Here is a 16,858-nt window from a genome sequence, read left to right as displayed (position 1 = left end):
TTGCTTTTGGTTCTTTACAGTTGATGCCTTTGGGGGCTGAATAGAAACTGCTTGGAGATACCCCTGGCCTGCTTGTGTTATCAATACCTGAGACACTGGGGGCCCTGCCTGGACTCAATCCTAGGTTTCCTGGCTCTGGACTCAGCACTCAGTTCAGGTTTCCCCTGTCCATCGTCCGTCCGTCCGTCCGTCCGTCCTCATCCCCACCCCCCCACCCCCACTCCCACCCCAACCCCAACCTTTTCATGTTAGACCGAGCACCAGCCTAGTGGAATGAAGCCACTTCTTCCTTAAACAACAGGTATTTCCCACGTCTCTACCACGTTAGCAACTTAGTTGCTAAAAGCACATTCATTAGTTGTGAGGCAGACTTCCATGTAGTGAAGGTGGTATCAGTAGTGTTTGTGGCAGTAGACTAGCTATGCTTTATTAAGCTCTTGCAGTTTGTCAGACACTAGGCTAAGTACTTTACTCGGGTATCTCGGTCACTTCTCATACCAACTCTGAGAAGCAGGTGGTATCTCTAACTTAGAGAACACTGATCTCAGGACTCTTATAGAAGTTACTGAGGATGCCAAAGAGCTTGTATTTTTGTGGGTTATGTCTATCGATATTTGCTCATAAGAAATTAAAACTGAGGTGAATTGATTTGAAATAATCCATTTTTTAACGAAAAATTATTTTAAGTAAAACAAAAAATATTAGAAGAGTGCCACTCTTCTACAATTTTGCAAACCTTTTTAACATCACATCTTCAGTTTGTTGCAATATATTGTTTTGGTTAAAGTATGTGAAGAAAACTCGGTCTCACACAGATACGCGATTGAAAAAGTGAGGAGTAAAATTTAAGTAGCCTTTCAGATGATTGTGGTCATCCTGCTTTGATACTACACCAAACCTCAACGAGTGGTAGTTTCTTAAAAGTTAGCTGCAGTGTAGACTCTGAAGGCAGCTTGGTGAACATACCTTCTTACATTAACGTTCTTTGGTCTGTCTTGCACTGAGAATGGCTCTTTCACTCATGCGTGATTTTGCACCATCATCCATATTGGTGCAATGGGCTATGCAGATCTTGCAGATGTTGTTAAATTTTATTAGACAATTCCAAAAAAATCACTTTCATTTGTAGCACTAAGCTCAGAAAAATCTTTAAATTTTAGGGAGCTTCAAGCTCATGGTGGTGACACAACTTTTCTGAAATTGTAATTTGTGCTTGAAAGCTTAGGTGTTATCATTGGCAGTATACTGTCAGTCCATTTTCCTCGAAGTGACAGGCTCACTTCATTCATTTTCAAGAAGATGTCTGCCAGTACCCAAGTCTGAATAACCAGTTTGTCTGTCAGTCATTTTTTTCAAATAAAGCTGGTGTTTCATGAAAAAAGCAGTTACTTTTTACAACTCAAACAGTTACAGCATGCTTTTCCTCAAGACAACCATCATGCTTCAGCGTGTAGCAGAAGTGTCTTTTGAGTACTTACACATGTACTCAAAGATTGAGGTTTAACACAAAAATTTTTTCTGCTTCATCAAGGGACGTTGTTATGTGAAACCAGGTTTTTTTCTTTTGCTCCTAAATCATGAGTACGCAGTGGTTAAGAATGCAGTAACAAGTAGTAGAGCTTAGGGCCATTGCCTCAATTTGTGCTGAGGCGCCAGCAGTTGCACCCATGTTAGGTGTTATACCATCACTGGAAATGTCTGCGCAGCGAAAGAGGCTAATGTTTTAATATTATTGTGAAAACCATCGTGCTCTCACAAGTTCCCTGCAAGTGGCTCAGGAACCCCCGCTAAGATCTGCAGACCATACTTTGAGAACTGCTATTATAGTAAAACTGAATAGCCGAGAACTTAAGTGATTTATCAAAGATCACATATTTGGCTAGTTAAAACTTCCACTTCAGATTCTTTTGGGGGCAGTACTTTCTACTTAGTTGTTGAATTCATACACGATATAGTTGCTGAGTACCTGTCAATAATGAGTTGGCAATACAGTATAGAGCCATTTCTATTCAGTAAGTGAATTGGCGTGTAGAACCTTCCTAACTCTTGTCATGTAGTGGAATTGGTAGGAGCAGTTGGAATATCACAGCGTTTTAGACTCTCTGCCCTACTTCTGCTCCAACATGTACTTTTTTGGGCCATGTCTGCAAGGACCTTCTCCCAGGTCTACCCATCAGACCTTTCATTCGGCTGCCATGAACATGTTCATACACTGACCTCCCACTATATACCAAGCCCTCTGCTGGGAATGCAGCAAGGACTCCACCCATCCTTAGGGTTCCCCCGTCTGCAGGGAGTAAAAGTCCTAAAGTTTTTTGCCAAGTCCCGTGGTAGGTGGTCTTTTATTACCTTTCCTTCAAAAAAAAAGGTTAAGAACCCTTTTCTTTCCTTTTTTTAAAAAATTTATTTGTTTGTATTTATTTATTTATTTTTGGCTGCGTTGGGTCTTTGTTGCTGTGCGCGGGCTTTCTCTAGTTGCGGCGAGCAGGGGCTACTCTTCGTTGTGGTGTGCGGGCTTCTCATTGCGGTGGCTTCTCTTGTTGCGGAGCACGGGCTCTAGGCACGTGGGCTTCAGTAGTTGTGGCACGTGAGCTCAGTAGTTGTGGCTCGTGAGCTCTAGAGCGCAGGCTCAGTAGTTGTGGCGCATGGGCTTAGTTACTCCACGGCATGTGGGATCTTCCCGGACCAGGGCTCGAACCTGTGTCCTCTGCATTGGCAGGCGGATTCTTGACCACTGCGCCACCAGGGAAGTCCTAAGAACCCTTTTCTTAAAATAGTTGAGTAAAGTTTGAGTATTTCTTCCTGGTAGAGCCCTGTCCCCTTGTCCCTTAGAGAGACAGTTGAAGGAACATGAGAAGGACTCTTGATCATGGCACATGTCTTTTACATTTATTAAGTTTATTATGGCTGCTTTTTTCTGTCACCTAGAAGCAGCAGCAGCCAGCAGAGATAACGGGGTGGACTTGGACTTAGCAGGTCTCTCAGGTGGACCTTCCTTTCACCTTTCTTCCTTAATGTTCCCTCAGAGTCAGGACTGTCTCCAGTTGGGTCCTCCTGCCGAAGGGGAAGTAGTCCAAGTGAGATGGACAGACGGCCAAGTCTATGGAGCCAAGTTTGTGGCCTCTCACCCCATCCAGATGTACCAGGTAACCGAAGGCTTTTGTTGGGGATGGGGGAGGGGGCCTGATTAATTCAGTGTTTCCTCTTGAGCAAGAGGAAGTCTTTGCTCTTGGGAGAGCTAAGGCAGTGGTCCCCAGCCTTTTTGGCACCAGGGACACCGGTTTCGTGGAAGACAGTTTTCCATGGACGGGGATGGGGGTGGGCGTGTTTCAGGCGGTAACGCGAGCGGTGGGGAGCGGCAGATGAAGCTTCGCTCGCTCGCCCACCGCTCACCTCCTGCTGTGCTGCCCAGTTCCTAACAGGCCGGGGACTGGCACCAGCCTGCGGCCCGGGGGTTGGGGACTGCTGAGCCAAGGGATCAGTGACAACCCTTTTCAGAGCTAGGGGCTGCCCTGTGTCCAGTCTGCCAGGTATGGCTTCAAACATGGCAGGCCTTACTTCAGTGTTCTTAACCCTTCCTGTGACTGCAGGAAATGGCCCCTGTGCGTGATGGACCAGGGAGAGAGTCAGGGATATCTTAGCTAAAGGCCTTTGTTTCCTTGGTAGGTGGAGTTTGAGGATGGCTCACAGCTTGTGGTTAAGAGAGATGACGTGTACACGCTGGATGAAGAGCTTCCCAAGAGAGTCAAGTCTAGACTGGTGAGTGTGTGCTTTCTGTGTGCCCTTGGTTCCCCTCTGGGAGGGAGGGAACAAAGCAAGGATGTGTCCCTTTGTTTTTTTTCTTCGGGGTGGTTGGCCATAAAGTACTCATTTGGCTTGCCTATTCTTCTGTAGTCAGTAGCCTCAGACATGCGCTTCAATGAGATTTTCACAGAGAAGGAAGTTAAGCAGGAAAAGAAACGGCAACGAGTTATCAACTCAAGATACCGGGAAGATTACATTGAGCCTGCACTATACCGGGCCATCATGGAGTAGGTGCTTCCAGCGGCCAGGAGAGTCCCAGCCGCCAAGGCGAAAGCACTCTGGGGTTCCACAGCACAGCAGACACTTGGAACTCTGAAGTCTCTAAAAGTGAACTGTAAAATGAAAAGGAATGAAATAACCGACCCCATCATCTTCTCACCCCACCCTCATCGCATTCCACTGTAATGAAACGACAAGCCGTACTTGGACATGTGGCAGCAGCCGCTGATCTCCCAGCTGATGGGCTGAGCACTGGAACGCTGTGGCTGCATGGGCCCCAGTCTGTAATGGGGTCGACTGTGCTGGCTGGGCTGGTTGCCCTGTTCCTGGCCTTGGACTTAGCTTCCTAATGATCACCTGCACCAACTAGGCAGAGGTGCTGGTGCTTGCCCCCTCCCCCTTTTTGTATTTATGTGTGTGTGTGTGTGTGTGTGTGTGTGTGTGTGTGTGTGTGTATGTATGTGCGACGTGCGTATGTATGTTTGGTCTGGACCAGCTTCTGCCAGCCCCTGGCCTTTACTTTCTTCCTTGCCTATCCAGGGCAACAAAAATGTGAAATTCTGCCCTCAGCTGAACTGAGTAAGGGCCCCTGGGGGTTGGCTGGAGATGGCTGTGGTATCTGTCTCTGGAACTGCCTCAAGAGAGTGCTGGCAAAGCTGCAGTGATGAGATGCTAAGGAGTTAACGCCACCTCTTTGCCTTCTCTTGAAGGAGAAGATAGGGGTAACCTGGGCGTGTGCCCATATCACTCTAGGCACAGACCCCTGTGGACAGTATTAAAGGGTGTGGGTGGGGAATACTCTGAAGGGGGATCTAATGATGGAAGCAGGCAGAGCCTGGCGGGTGAGTCTGTCAACAGAAAATTGGAATCATGCAGGGGCTGGGCGGGTTAAGGTGAACTGGGGCCACTGGAGGCCAGGGGGTGGGTTTAGATATGCCCCCTGGTGTGGGGGTGGGAGGGAGCTGATTTGGGAGTGGGGTGGGACTGGAGGGCAACACTGAAGGGGTTAAACAGGTTTTTGCTCCTTATGAATTTGTTTGCCTGGGCCCAGGGTTGGAGGGATTCACACTTATACCGTATGTATACAAGAATCAGATTTATAATACTTCCCCTTTTTTTGTTACGTATGAACGCTATAAACCAAATTATTTTGAAAACCGGTGCATCACCTTGTCCTTAGCAATAAAATGTGTTGAGCAGAGGATTGGCTGTGTCTGCCCCAAGGAGCCTGAGTGGCCCAGGGTCAGGCCGGGAGTGTATCTAGAGTCATAGGCTCTGGAGCAGGGCCATGCATTTTAAGAAGACTCAGTAAGGCAGGAGGATCTAGGAAGCCCTCCTAAAGAGATGGGCTCCTTGTCAAGTTCTGGTCCTGTGGCTCTGTATGGTGGGACCTGGGAAGTAGAGGCACCTCTGGCCGTGAGTACCTCCTTTTGCTTCTCTGGCCCTAGAGATGGGAAGGAAGAGGTAATAGATGAAGGACCAGACCACTTCCACAACTTGTAGAACTGAGTTTGATCTCTCTCATCTCGACCCCACTTGTTAACTTCATTGAGCAGGTGTAAGTTTATGCCAGTGTCTGTTCCATAAAAATTGTAGAACCAGCTTGAAAGAAGGCAGTACATTTTAGGTGCTTGAAAAGCAAGGGATTGACAACCCCTTCCCCCAACCCCGTGCATGCTTCCCTTAGGTCCTGAAGCTGTTCTGAGTTGCCTGTAGTTGGTGAGACGCTTCCCCGGAGGAAGACCCGGTCCCTTTGACCCCCATTGGGTTCCTGAGGTCCAGGTGGACAAGGCTAGAGCAGCAGCAGCAGCGGGGGGTGGGGGGGCAGTGAACTGGACACAGCAGAGCTGTTCAGCTGGTCTTGGACAGCCAGGCACTAGGTCCTGTTTCTTGGCTCCTGCCAGGTGCGGGAGAATCTTGGGTCAGCTCAGCAACTCAATGCTTCTTTGTGTCCTGGGGCTTGGGAGGTGGCTGCCACCTCTGGTGTCTGATTGTGGGGGAAGGGAGGAGCAGCAGGTCTCAAAGATACTTTTCTATGCCAGTTCCCTCCTGGGGCCAAGAAAGGGAGGTTGAATTTTTTGTCCAGCACCCAAGGATTCCCAGGCGAGCGTGGACAGAGCCAGGCCTTAATGGATTGGCAAGCCCTGGGAGCACACATCTTTGGAGGGAAGAAACACTTCCCCAAACTTGGCAGGGTCCCAGACCTCCCTACCTTTCACTGACCCTACCATCCCCAGCCCTGCTGAAGGACAGGCAGGGTAGTCCCTTCTCTAACCCCAACAGAGTTCTTGCTCAACAGCTATTTTTCTAGAAACTTTAACGTTTTGTTTTGGTCAAATGTAATAACCCCCTGGGAAACTGAAGTTTAAAGAGGTGATGAGAGTCTCAAGTCCCACGGAACAGGCCCTCCTGCCTGCAGTCAGGCCCAGGCCTCAGTGGACTGACTGATTCCAGGGAAGCGTGCACCAGCTTGTCCTAGGCTCCCCTCAGAAGCCTTTTGGTGGGGGCAAATTGCCCTCCTTTGGTGAGGCAGCGTCTTTGGGTGGGCAACCAAGGATCACAGCCGGACAGTTCCTCTCTTCTGTAACTCTCCTCGGGGGAATTACGTTTTAAATTGTGCCCCAGTAGGGTGGGAGAAAAGCTGGGACCTCCGGAGCTGAAAAGGGTAGAAGAGATGGGGCGGAGTGGTCCTGTGCCCGGAATAAAAAGAGGCTCTAAAGTAGTAATAAGGGCAGCCAGCGACCGCTGTCCACCCAACTCCACAGGATTGAGCAGGGTCGCCCAGCCCGTGGAGGTCCACAGCCTTGGGTCTCAGCCTGGTTCCAGGCGGATGCCTGCGTCCCTCGGTGTGGAATGACCGTGTACCCCCGTCCCTCGCACGGCCGAGGAAACAGGCTCTCGAGGGATCATCTCGGTGGACAGCAAGCCCTGCGGCCGTCAGAGGTCCGCATCCCAGACGCGCGCCCTGCGGGGCGTGAAGCCGGGGGAGGATTCCTCAAGGCGGCGGATAGGCTCCGGGGAGCCGAGGGGTGGGCGTCGGCGCGGAGCCAGCAGGCCGGGCCCGCTGGACCCACGCCCTGAACCGCCAGCAGCCTGAGTCCCGGCAGGCGCGCGAGGCAGACGGGCCAGAAAACTCGGGGGTCCAGTGTCTAGTGGGCCGCTTTGGGCTTGCGCCCGCTCTCTGCCTGCAGTGCAGCCCCGCATTGGTCAGCCCGGCGCCCCGCCCGGCTCCCGCGCGCCGATTGGCCGCGGATGCCCAACCCCCGGTGAGGGCGCTGAGGCGGAGAGTGGGATTGGTGGTCCCGTCGTCCACGAGTCGGGGTCGCGGCCGCGCGCTCCGCCCGCCGCTGCGTCCCCACTATGGCGGCGCCCAGGCGGCCCACCGCGACTTGGGCGCCCGCCGGGGTCCCCCGCGGCTGCCGCCGCCGCATTCGCCGTCGCCCCCGCCTTCCCGGCAGCATCGGGCCGGGCACCGCCTCCCCCCTGCCTCCCTCTCCGCTGCGGTAAGGACCGGTCTTACGCGCGTCGGGGCGGGCAGTCACCACGGCTAACGGTCGCCGCCGCCCCTCCCCTCCCCCGCCGCTCGCGGTCGCCGGGTTGGTGGGGTGCGGAGCCCGCGCGTGCTGGTGCTGGGGAAGGAAGGGTCGGGCGCGGCCCAGCAGTCTCCGAATAACGAAGTCTGGCTCGGACTGGGGGCTCGGGCCGGGAGTCCGGTCCCTGGGAGACCTCGCCTGGGTAGGGGCTGCCAGGCCTCGGGGGAGAGGACGGCTGGACCTGGGCCGAGCAGTCTGAGGTCATCTGCGCGCGAGACCCCGCAGCGCTGCGCACCTTGGCGCAGAGGAAGGACCTGGTCAGGCGGGCCTTCGCTATGGGAAGAGGGAGGAAAAGTGGAAAACCTGAGTGAGAATCAGCAGCGTACGGGTAGTGGCTGTCATTGCTTATTGCTCTACCAGCCGCCAGATGTTCCGGGGACTGAGGTCTATTTTACTGACAAAGTACGCCTCTTGCTTCCTTTTCTCTGGCACTTCTCCCCATTGTTTGCCCTGTGATTTTGTTTGCAGGAGGAAATGACTTAGTGATGAGAGCAGGTTTGATTAGGATAGTCTCCCACGAACATTTTGAGTTCCTTTTTGCAACAGTGTTCGTTTTTATGATTCCTTAATAGACCTCACTTATGTTTGTGTTTCCCGCACATAGGAGGAAGGAGAGAAACGTGTGAACTGACTCAGTGCAATTAATTGAGAGCGGGACCAATGAAGGCAGCTGTTATTTTGTTAAAAACAAAAACAAAACAAAACAAAAAAAACAACAAAAGCTTACAAACTTTTCTATGGATACACTTTGAATTAACTATACTATAGCTAGTTGAACAGGAAGGTAGAAAAAAAGCACTTACTGGTTTCAAGAAAATAAATAGACCTCATGGAAAATTAGGTTATTTCTAAGTCAGAATCACCTTCGAGTGATGATCATTTAACTGTTGGGTATACCTTCAAGTCAAAAGGATTAAAAGGAAGCTGTCACAAAAATTTATGACCGAAATAGTATTTTCAAATAATCTCTTAAGGCAATAGCAGCTCCTAAGATTAAAGATTCTTAACTCAAGGATATTTTGAAGTATTAAGTGATGAATCTCCCTATTTCACATGTCTAAATGTCTAATCAGAGTTTAATAAAAGTAAATTATTAATGAGAAAAGAAGTTGTGCATATTCTTAGAGACTAAGTGACTTTGGATCATCAGTAAAGTGTCTATCGAGTACATATTGTGTGCAAGGCAGTGCAACTGTGGGGACCTCACGACCTGTATTGTATGAGACTTGTTCTCATGGGCCTATGAGATGGTTGTGGGGATAAAGGGCACACAAGAAAATGATCACTAATGAAATGGTCTCTAGAATTCTAAGATAGTAGGTCTATGAAAATTCTAGAAAAGGAGAAATCCATGTGTTTGAGGAAGGTTTCACAGGAGAGCTGAGGCTTGAGTTGAGCCATGAATGGGTAGGCCTGGGTGATGAAGAGGAAGGAGAAGTGAGGAAATGAGAAAGTGAGGATGGGAAAGGTGGCAGGGGAGAACCCAAAACTCTCATGGGTAGTTCCAGGGGGTTCTTATTAGAAAAAGTGGGAGATGAGGTTATACAAAAAAGGCAGGTTGATGGCATCAAATCAGGAAGTAACTTTGTCCTGGGTGGAGCAAAGGGTAAACAAGTAGTAGTACTTCAGATGAAACTGGAGCTAGCTATTAGAGAAATAGACAGCAGCACTTTATTTGCCCTTGTCACTTTTCTGAGTAACCTTAGCTATTTAGAATAATGGTCCTCTCAGCTACCCAGGATCTGCACCTCAAGAATCATTCTTGCCTTTCTTTTTTTTCCCCCTTGTATTAAGTTGGTTGCCAGGTCTTGTTGCTACTGCCTCCACACTATGTCTAACTTCTTTCTGTTCCCACTGTCATCACACTGATTTGGGGCCATTGATACCATTCCCTCGAATTACTGCAGAAACCCCCTAGCTTCCCACCCCCCCACCCCTTCCATCTGTCTTGTGTACTGTCATCACTTGCAGGTATCTCAATTCCCCAGCCTAGACTTTTATTTATTTTTTTTGGCTGAGTTGGGTCTTTGTTGTTATGTGCGGGCTGCGCGCAGGCTTTCTCTAGTTGCAGCGAGCAGGGTCTACTCTTCGTTGTGGTGCGCGGGCTTCTCATTGCGGTGGCTTCTCGTTGCAGAGCACGGGCTCTAGGCGCGCGGGCTTCAGTAGTTGTGGCTCGCGGGCTCTAGAGCGCAGGCTCAGTAGTTGTGGCGCACGGGCTTAGTTGCTCCGCGGCATGGGGGATCTTCCCGGACCAGGACTCGAACCCGTGTCCCCTGCATTGGCAGGTGGATTCTTAACCACTGCGCCACCAGGAAAGCCCCAGCCTAGACTTTTAATGGCTTCCTACCGTCTGTTGAATTAAGCACAGACCAGCCTAGCCTGGGCAATATGGGTAAACTCATTTCTTGCCATTCCCTGAGATTTTATTATATTTTCCAAGTTTGTGGAACTATTTGCTCTTTGTTGCTGTCGTGCTCCCTGTCTTTTCTCATGTTGCTTTTTCTATCCTAAATGACCCCCTTGAATCTCTAATTGTTGGTTCTCACCCATGTTTCAGGGCCATTTGATTGCAACTCTCTTTGTGAAGCTTTTCTATACTTTTCTCCCTATCTAGATGGGGCTTGTTTCTCCTTTAAACCATTATAACACTAGAATCTGCCTTTTTGCCCCAATTGCCAACCTAAGACTGAAGCTTTTTTAAGCCATGGGCCATCTTCTTCATTATCTAGCACAGTGTTTTGTACATAGGAGGTACTTGGCAAATATATTTTATATTGAACATAGCTTTGAACCAGGATAGATGCAAAGAAAATTCTTTGTGCAAACAAAATGGCCATCATAAAATCTGTAAATGAAGTTACTTACGTGAGATAATTTATTACTGAGAGAGCTGGTGTATTGGTCTGTATAGCTTGGATTAGGCTTCATTAACAAAAACCCTTAAGACTTCAGTGGCTTAACAGAACAAAAGTGGACATTCATGCCACATGTCCAGCATGATGCACAGGTAACTCTCCTCCTCTCAGTCACTCAGGGACCCATGCTGATGGAAACTCCATCTTAATATGGTGTTTCCATGATCATTTTGATGGAGTGGAAGATGGTGATCAAGGGACACTGGACTTTCAAGTTTCCATCCTGAAGTGGCACCTGTCACTTTCATTTCCATATCATTGGCTAAAGCAAGTCATATGGCCATGCCTAACTTTAAAGAAGGGCAAGGAATTGCTGTCTTAGCATGTGCCTGGAAAGCAAAGAGCCAGAAGTAACTGTTGAACAGCAGTAATGACTGCTACATCTTCTTTGAGTATCACGGCCCATGGAAGATTAGAGGTAGCGAAATCAGATGGGCTACTAGAGAGAAACACATTGACGGTAGCAAGAAATAATAGCTCTAACTAAGCATGGAATGAGGGTGGATTGGGAAGTCAGAACTCCATTACAAGCACAGTAATGCTTGTAATGTAACAGGCCGAGGCTGTTGGTACGAGGGCAATCAATGATTTTCCAGTCATGGCACGGTCATTCCTGAGGGCATCACTATTTTACAGCACCCTCAGTGATGAACACAGAAATAGTCCTGAGGCATCCACAGAAAGTTAAATTATATTCAAGATACACAATTTAAAAAGCAAGGAAGTGTGTAATAACTCAAGGTACATTTTCACTTGAATGGTTAAAATAAAAAGGATCCTAGTTCAACCTTACTGGTTTAATTGGGTTTAATTGAGGCTGTAAAACTTTGGCGTTTGGGGAGGAGATTTCACTTTTAACAAAGAAAAGTGAAAACTGGGTTGAAATCTTGCTTCTGCCATTGATTGTCTAACATTGAGCAAGTGTCTGATTCTGGAGTCCGAGTTGCATCATCAGTGAAATGCATAGGGTGGTTATGAGTTCACTTTATGTAAAGTGCTTTGCCCAGTACCTAGTTCAAGGTAAGGACTGATGATTATGATTATAGCAGCAGCATCAGGATTTGAAGAAACTTTGAGAAATCAGGTAAGGAAATCTCAGGATTTCCCCAGATTTTCCTACCTTTTTCCACTTGCTTGGCATCCTGTCACACCTTTTTTATTTTCACATTTATCCTATTTTATTTTGCTTGGTTGTATATGTGTCTGGGTCTTCCACTGTACTAGGCCCTCTAGTCATCCCACAAGTAGCTATTGAGCATGAGCTCTCTGCTAACCTCTGTGCTGGGTTATGGCATTACAAATACAAAAGGCATATCCCGGGCCTCAAAGAGCCTTTAGTCTGGTAGGACCAGAAACCAGTGAACTGGCAGTTAGAATACATTGTAACGGGCTATGTTTGAGGGTCCTGTGGGATCTCCTAAAAAGAATCTGATGTCACACAGGGAATGTAAATAATGGTTTTCCAGAGAAGCTCACACCTACCTAAGTCTTGGATCACTAGTTAGTAGCTGGGTAGATGTGGGTTTAAAAGGCTTTTCAGGCAGGAAACAATGTGTATAATGGCCTAGAAACACAAGAGAGTGTGGCTGCATCCTGAAGATGCTTGAAAGGCAGGGAATAGGGTATGTTTGGGGAGTGTGTGGAGGCTGCAGAAGTTAGACTGAAGGCTTGTGAGTTCAGGAGTTTATTGTGATGAGGAGGAGGAACCACTGAAGGGTTTAAAGGTAGGAAATGACTTTATCAGCTTTGCCTTTTAGGAAGATCAGTGTGTGTGGAGGCAGCAGAGGAGTGAATGTCCTGTTTCCCTGACATGGGAAGTTCTGAGGTTTGCAACCGTAGTGCCATGTCTGCTACAGGGTCATAAAATATTATGGATGAAGAGAGCTTAGAATGAGGTGAGGCTGGAGGGAAGGTTACCATTTAGGCTACTGCAGTAATAGGAAGGGTGTGTCCATGTCCTGCCTGGGGGTAGAGGAGAGTCAGCAGACCAAGATTTCCATCATGGCTTCACCAGTTTCTAAGGTGTGGCCTTGGGCAGGCTTCAGAACCTCTTGTGTACTCTCAGTTTTCAAATTGGTAAATTGGGGATTAAAATACCTACCTTGCAAGGTTCTGAGAATTTGAGCAAATAGATGTAAAAAGCCTGCTCCTGTACTATTAGATACATAAGGGACCTCTTATCATAAAAATAATAGTTTTAAGATTTTTAAAAATTAATTAATTAAGTAAGTAAGTAATTTTTGGCTGCGTCGGGTCTTAGTTGCAGCATGCTGGGATCTTTTGTTGTGGCGTGCGGGCTCCAGAGTGCGTGGGCTCTGTAGTTGTGGTGCATGGGCTCGGGCTTAGTTGCTCCACGGCATGTGGGATCTTAGTTCCCTGACCAGGGATCGAACCCATGTCCCCTGCATTGGAAGGTGGATTTTTTCACTGGACCACCAGGGAAGTCCCAGTTTTAAGATTCTTAATGCTTAGTATATTCCCTGGTTCACAGTAGGTGATCGTTAGCCTAAAATCATCTGCCAACACTGTGGTTTTATTTATACATCCTTTTTTTTAATTTATTTTTTTATTTTGGCTGTGTTGGGTCTTTGTTGCTGTGCGTGGGCTTTCTCTAGTTGTGGTGAGCGGGGGCTACTCTTCATTGCGGTGCGTGGGCTTCTCATTGCGGTGGCTTCTCTTGTTGCAGAGCACAGGCTCTAGGTGCGCGGGCTTCAGTAGTTGTGGCACGTGGGCTCAGTAGTTGTGGCTTGTGGGCTCTAGAGTGCAGGCTCAGTAGTTGTGGCGCACGGGCTTAGTTGCTCCGCAGCATGTGGGATCTTCCCGGACCAGGGCTCGATCCAGTGTCCCCTGCATTGGCAGGCAGATTCTTAACCACTGCGCAACAGTGATGATGGTCTGGGCGGGTTGGGCATGAGAGAATTATCCTGAGATCAAGAAGGGAAGAGTTGGTTGATATGAATATCATACCAATTTAAACATTCTTTAAATGTCAACAAATTATATATGGTCATTCAGCCGTTCCCAGCCCTCACCCAGAAGTGACACATGCACGTGTGCATACACTCTTGTCACTGATGTTATAATGTGCTCACTGCTTGGGCTGCTAAAATGTATGCACTTCTCCTTCAGCGTGTCATCATCGTTGTTGACTGTGTCCCCCTGACATTTTGCTCCTCCTCAGTCTTCTTCTGAAATGTTTGTAAAGATGATAATGGGGCTTTAATTCCAATTTGTTCTCCTTTAGGTTCCGCCTGGTCATCCTGGTTGACAGGAGTTCCTTCCCTGTGAACTTCTGCACAACTTATGTTATTCTGATTAAATGTTATCTACTGCCTTGTCTTATCATTATTTGTCTATATGTCAGTAAATTCCCCTTTTCCTTGATGTTAGTTTTCTTTACAAAATAATGGAAAGATGGCATGTTTATGTGTTTTTGACATGACTTAAAACCCACAGAAACCTTGTGTTTGAAATATGTTAAACAGGTTAGAATATTCTGTTCCTAAGTTTTCAAAGTATATGGCAGTGATTTTCAGAGTTTTTGATCTCAGGACCCCTTTATAAGTTATAAAAATTATTGAAACCCCAAAGAACTTTCATTTTATGGGTTTTGTCTATTGATATTTAATATATTAAAAATTACTGAGAAAATTTTAAGTCACAGGAATACACAAGCACGCATTCCATTAGCTGTGAGGACAGTGATATAGTCACATGTCATCATATGTTATGTAGCCTCTGGAAAACTGTGCTGGACCCTTGGTGAGAGAAAAAGAGTGAACAGGGCAAATAATGTCTGAGAATTACTGTGAAAACAGTTTTAAACTCGTGGATCTGAAACTGTGCACCTCAGATTGAGACTTGAACCCACGTGCTGGGACTCAAACCCAGCCTAAACCCAGATTGGGACTTGAACTCATGCGGCTGGTACTCGAACCCACGCGGCCAGGACTCGAACCCGGCCAGAATCCACAGTCTTCCAACTGAGATTACACACTGGTTTCAGGACTTAATGAAACTCAGGTTCTTGATGTCTCATCGCAGAAAGAATTCAGTGAGAGACAAAGTGATAGGTAAGAAGTGGGTTTATTTAGAGGGAAACACTCCACAGACAGAGTGTGGGCCATCTCAGAAGGTGAGAAAGGCACCAGGGTATGTATGGGGTTGTCAGTTTTTATAGGGGTGGGTAATTTCATAGGCTAATGAGTGGGAGGAGTATTCCAGCTATTTCAGGAAGGGGAAGGGATTTCCAGGAATTGGGCCACCGCCCACTTTTTAATCCTTGTGGTTGGTCTTGGAACTGTCATGGCGCCTGTGGGTGTGTCATTTAGCTTGCTGATGTGTTACAGTGAGTGTATACTGAGGCTCAAGGTCTAGTGGAAGTCGACTTGTCCGCCATCTTGGACCCATTTGGTTCTAATCAGTTTATGTCATGTTCTAGGGCTATGTCATTCTTTCAGAGGTTGTGCCCTGCCTCCTTCCCTCCTGTTTCAGATCCACTGAAAGGGTATTGGGGACTGCCTGGGGTCCTTGGACCACAGTTTGAGAACTGCTGGCATGTAGATATGAGAGTTTTTATAAATGACACTTTTACATCTTTTTGGCAACAAAATAACATAAGGATGGAAACACTGCCAAACATCTGTTTTCAAAATGCACTCAACGTATTTTCTTTAAAAACAAACAAACAAACAAAACTAGTTTCTAGCTTTTGTGAAGACATGTTCTTCACCTTGAAAGGACAGATGTGTGTATTTTTGGAAAATCTTCTAGGTGCCATACTATTAACAGACATTTGCCATCCCAGAAAAGTTTAGCAAACTTGGAACACCAGTATGTTTGTAAAAGAAGAATATACAACTGCTCTTTAAGTTCTGGAAGTCTTATACATGCTTGGCCAGATGATAACCAGAGAACTTCTTTGAGGCACAAGAGCTTCATGGTTACTCACCATCTCATTGTCAGGTTTAGTTATGATCCTATTTATTTAAAATAGGATCCAATTTTTATGAAATTAACCACATTGTTATCACTTAATGCATAAACTGCACTGCATCCCGAAGCAAATGGTAAGTAATGGTACCATTACCCCCCATGCTCTGGAACTTTCACACTTTTTGAGGCTTCTTCCTGAACCTCATATGCCCCAAGATGTCTGACATAGGGATTGTTTGAGGAGGCCAGTGTCCACTGAAATTAAATATCAGAAAAGTATATAAACAGGAGTACTGGTGTTTTCTTTTGTTACCTTGGTGAATCTTTGTGTGCCTTTGAGATGTCTGTTCTCTCTGACAGTGAATGGCCTGGGCTGTTACAACACCCTCTTCTTGCTCTTGCTTGGCCTTTTCCAGGCTGTCCTCTGTATTGCGACTCAAGTGATTTTTCTAAAATACAGGTATGACTATGTCATTTACTTACTCCCTTCACTGGTTCTCCATTGCCAGTGGGATAAATTTCAGACCCCTTAGCATGGCATCTGAAGCCTCTCTACCTTTTTACTGCTTCAGCTTCTTCACTGAAGCTTTTCTGAAACCTCACAGACAGTTATAAATTTCCACCACCTCATAATGTCTGTACCTGTTTAACTGCATGCATCACACTGTTCTCGAGGGCAGGTACCACACTGCGTTCCTACTGCTATACTCAAGTGTGTAATAATGGCTTCTGCCTGGACTGATAAGATGGCATAGCTTCCATCGTGGTTCCAGCATACTTATTCTGCAATATTATATTTTTTTCCTTGCCCTTTTTAAAAAAGGATATGAGCAGATAAACAATGTGGAACTACTACATAGGCCTAAGACATCTGAAGTCTCAGAGACGTAATAGCAATGAAAGGGAACATTTATCTTGTGTTTTCTAATGATGTATTTTACACATACAGGAACAGAACAATATGATGATACCCATCACCAAATCTTAATATGCCATATTACGTCAGTTTTTATTTTTGTTTTTTTTTAAGAAACAGAACATTACAGTTCCAGTAAAAGCCTCATGTATTTTTCCCTGGTCTCCTCCGTCCTTCACCAGAGAAAACACTATCTTGCATTTAAAGTTCTAAAATTCCCATTCATGTTTTTATGCTCTTGTGGTTTTGCTACATGTTGTGTGTCTATATACCATGCATAGCAGGGGCCAGCAGACAGGCCTGCAGGTTTTATTGGAACACAGCCATGTCCATGTTTAAGTATTGTTCTTGACTGCTTTTGTGCTGCAACCTTCTGTTTCCAGTTTTCTGGACATACTGCCATCTCCCAACCACCTTCAACACCAGTCCCCACCATTTTATCTCAGCTGGCCCAAAGCAAGGTCATCTTTTCAAAT

General features: G+C 46.9%; 2 protein-coding genes across 8 annotated transcripts in view; both read left to right on the top strand.

The window, feature by feature from the left end:
• The window catches only part of KDM4A (lysine demethylase 4A), a 41,975-nt gene extending 36,795 nt beyond the window's left edge, over positions 1 to 5,180 (top strand). For all 3 annotated transcript variants that reach the window (XM_082364357.1, XM_082364359.1, XM_082364358.1), the window contains 3 exons: positions 3,027 to 3,146; positions 3,667 to 3,759; positions 3,895 to 5,180. In XM_082364357.1, coding sequence (XP_082220483.1) covers positions 3,027 to 3,146; positions 3,667 to 3,759; positions 3,895 to 4,035 — 354 coding nt within the window. In that variant the 3' untranslated portion in view covers positions 4,036 to 5,180. The remainder of the gene's footprint in view (positions 1 to 3,026; positions 3,147 to 3,666; positions 3,760 to 3,894) is intronic.
• Positions 5,181 to 5,307: 127 nt separating this feature from the next.
• ST3GAL3 (ST3 beta-galactoside alpha-2,3-sialyltransferase 3) overlaps positions 5,308 to 16,858 on the top strand; it is a 236,548-nt gene continuing 224,997 nt past the window's right edge. For all 5 annotated transcript variants that reach the window (XM_082365374.1, XM_082365376.1, XM_082365373.1 and 2 more), the window contains exon 1: positions 5,308 to 7,526. The gene's annotated coding sequence lies outside the window, so the exon portion shown is untranslated. The remainder of the gene's footprint in view (positions 7,527 to 16,858) is intronic.

Source organism: Balaenoptera borealis, assembly GCF_965194805.1.
Source record: "Balaenoptera borealis genome assembly, chromosome: 1".
NCBI classification, from domain to species: domain Eukaryota; kingdom Metazoa; phylum Chordata; class Mammalia; order Artiodactyla; family Balaenopteridae; genus Balaenoptera; species Balaenoptera borealis.
Note: the sequence above shows the minus strand (reverse complement) of the source record. Positions and strands in the feature narration are given on the sequence as shown.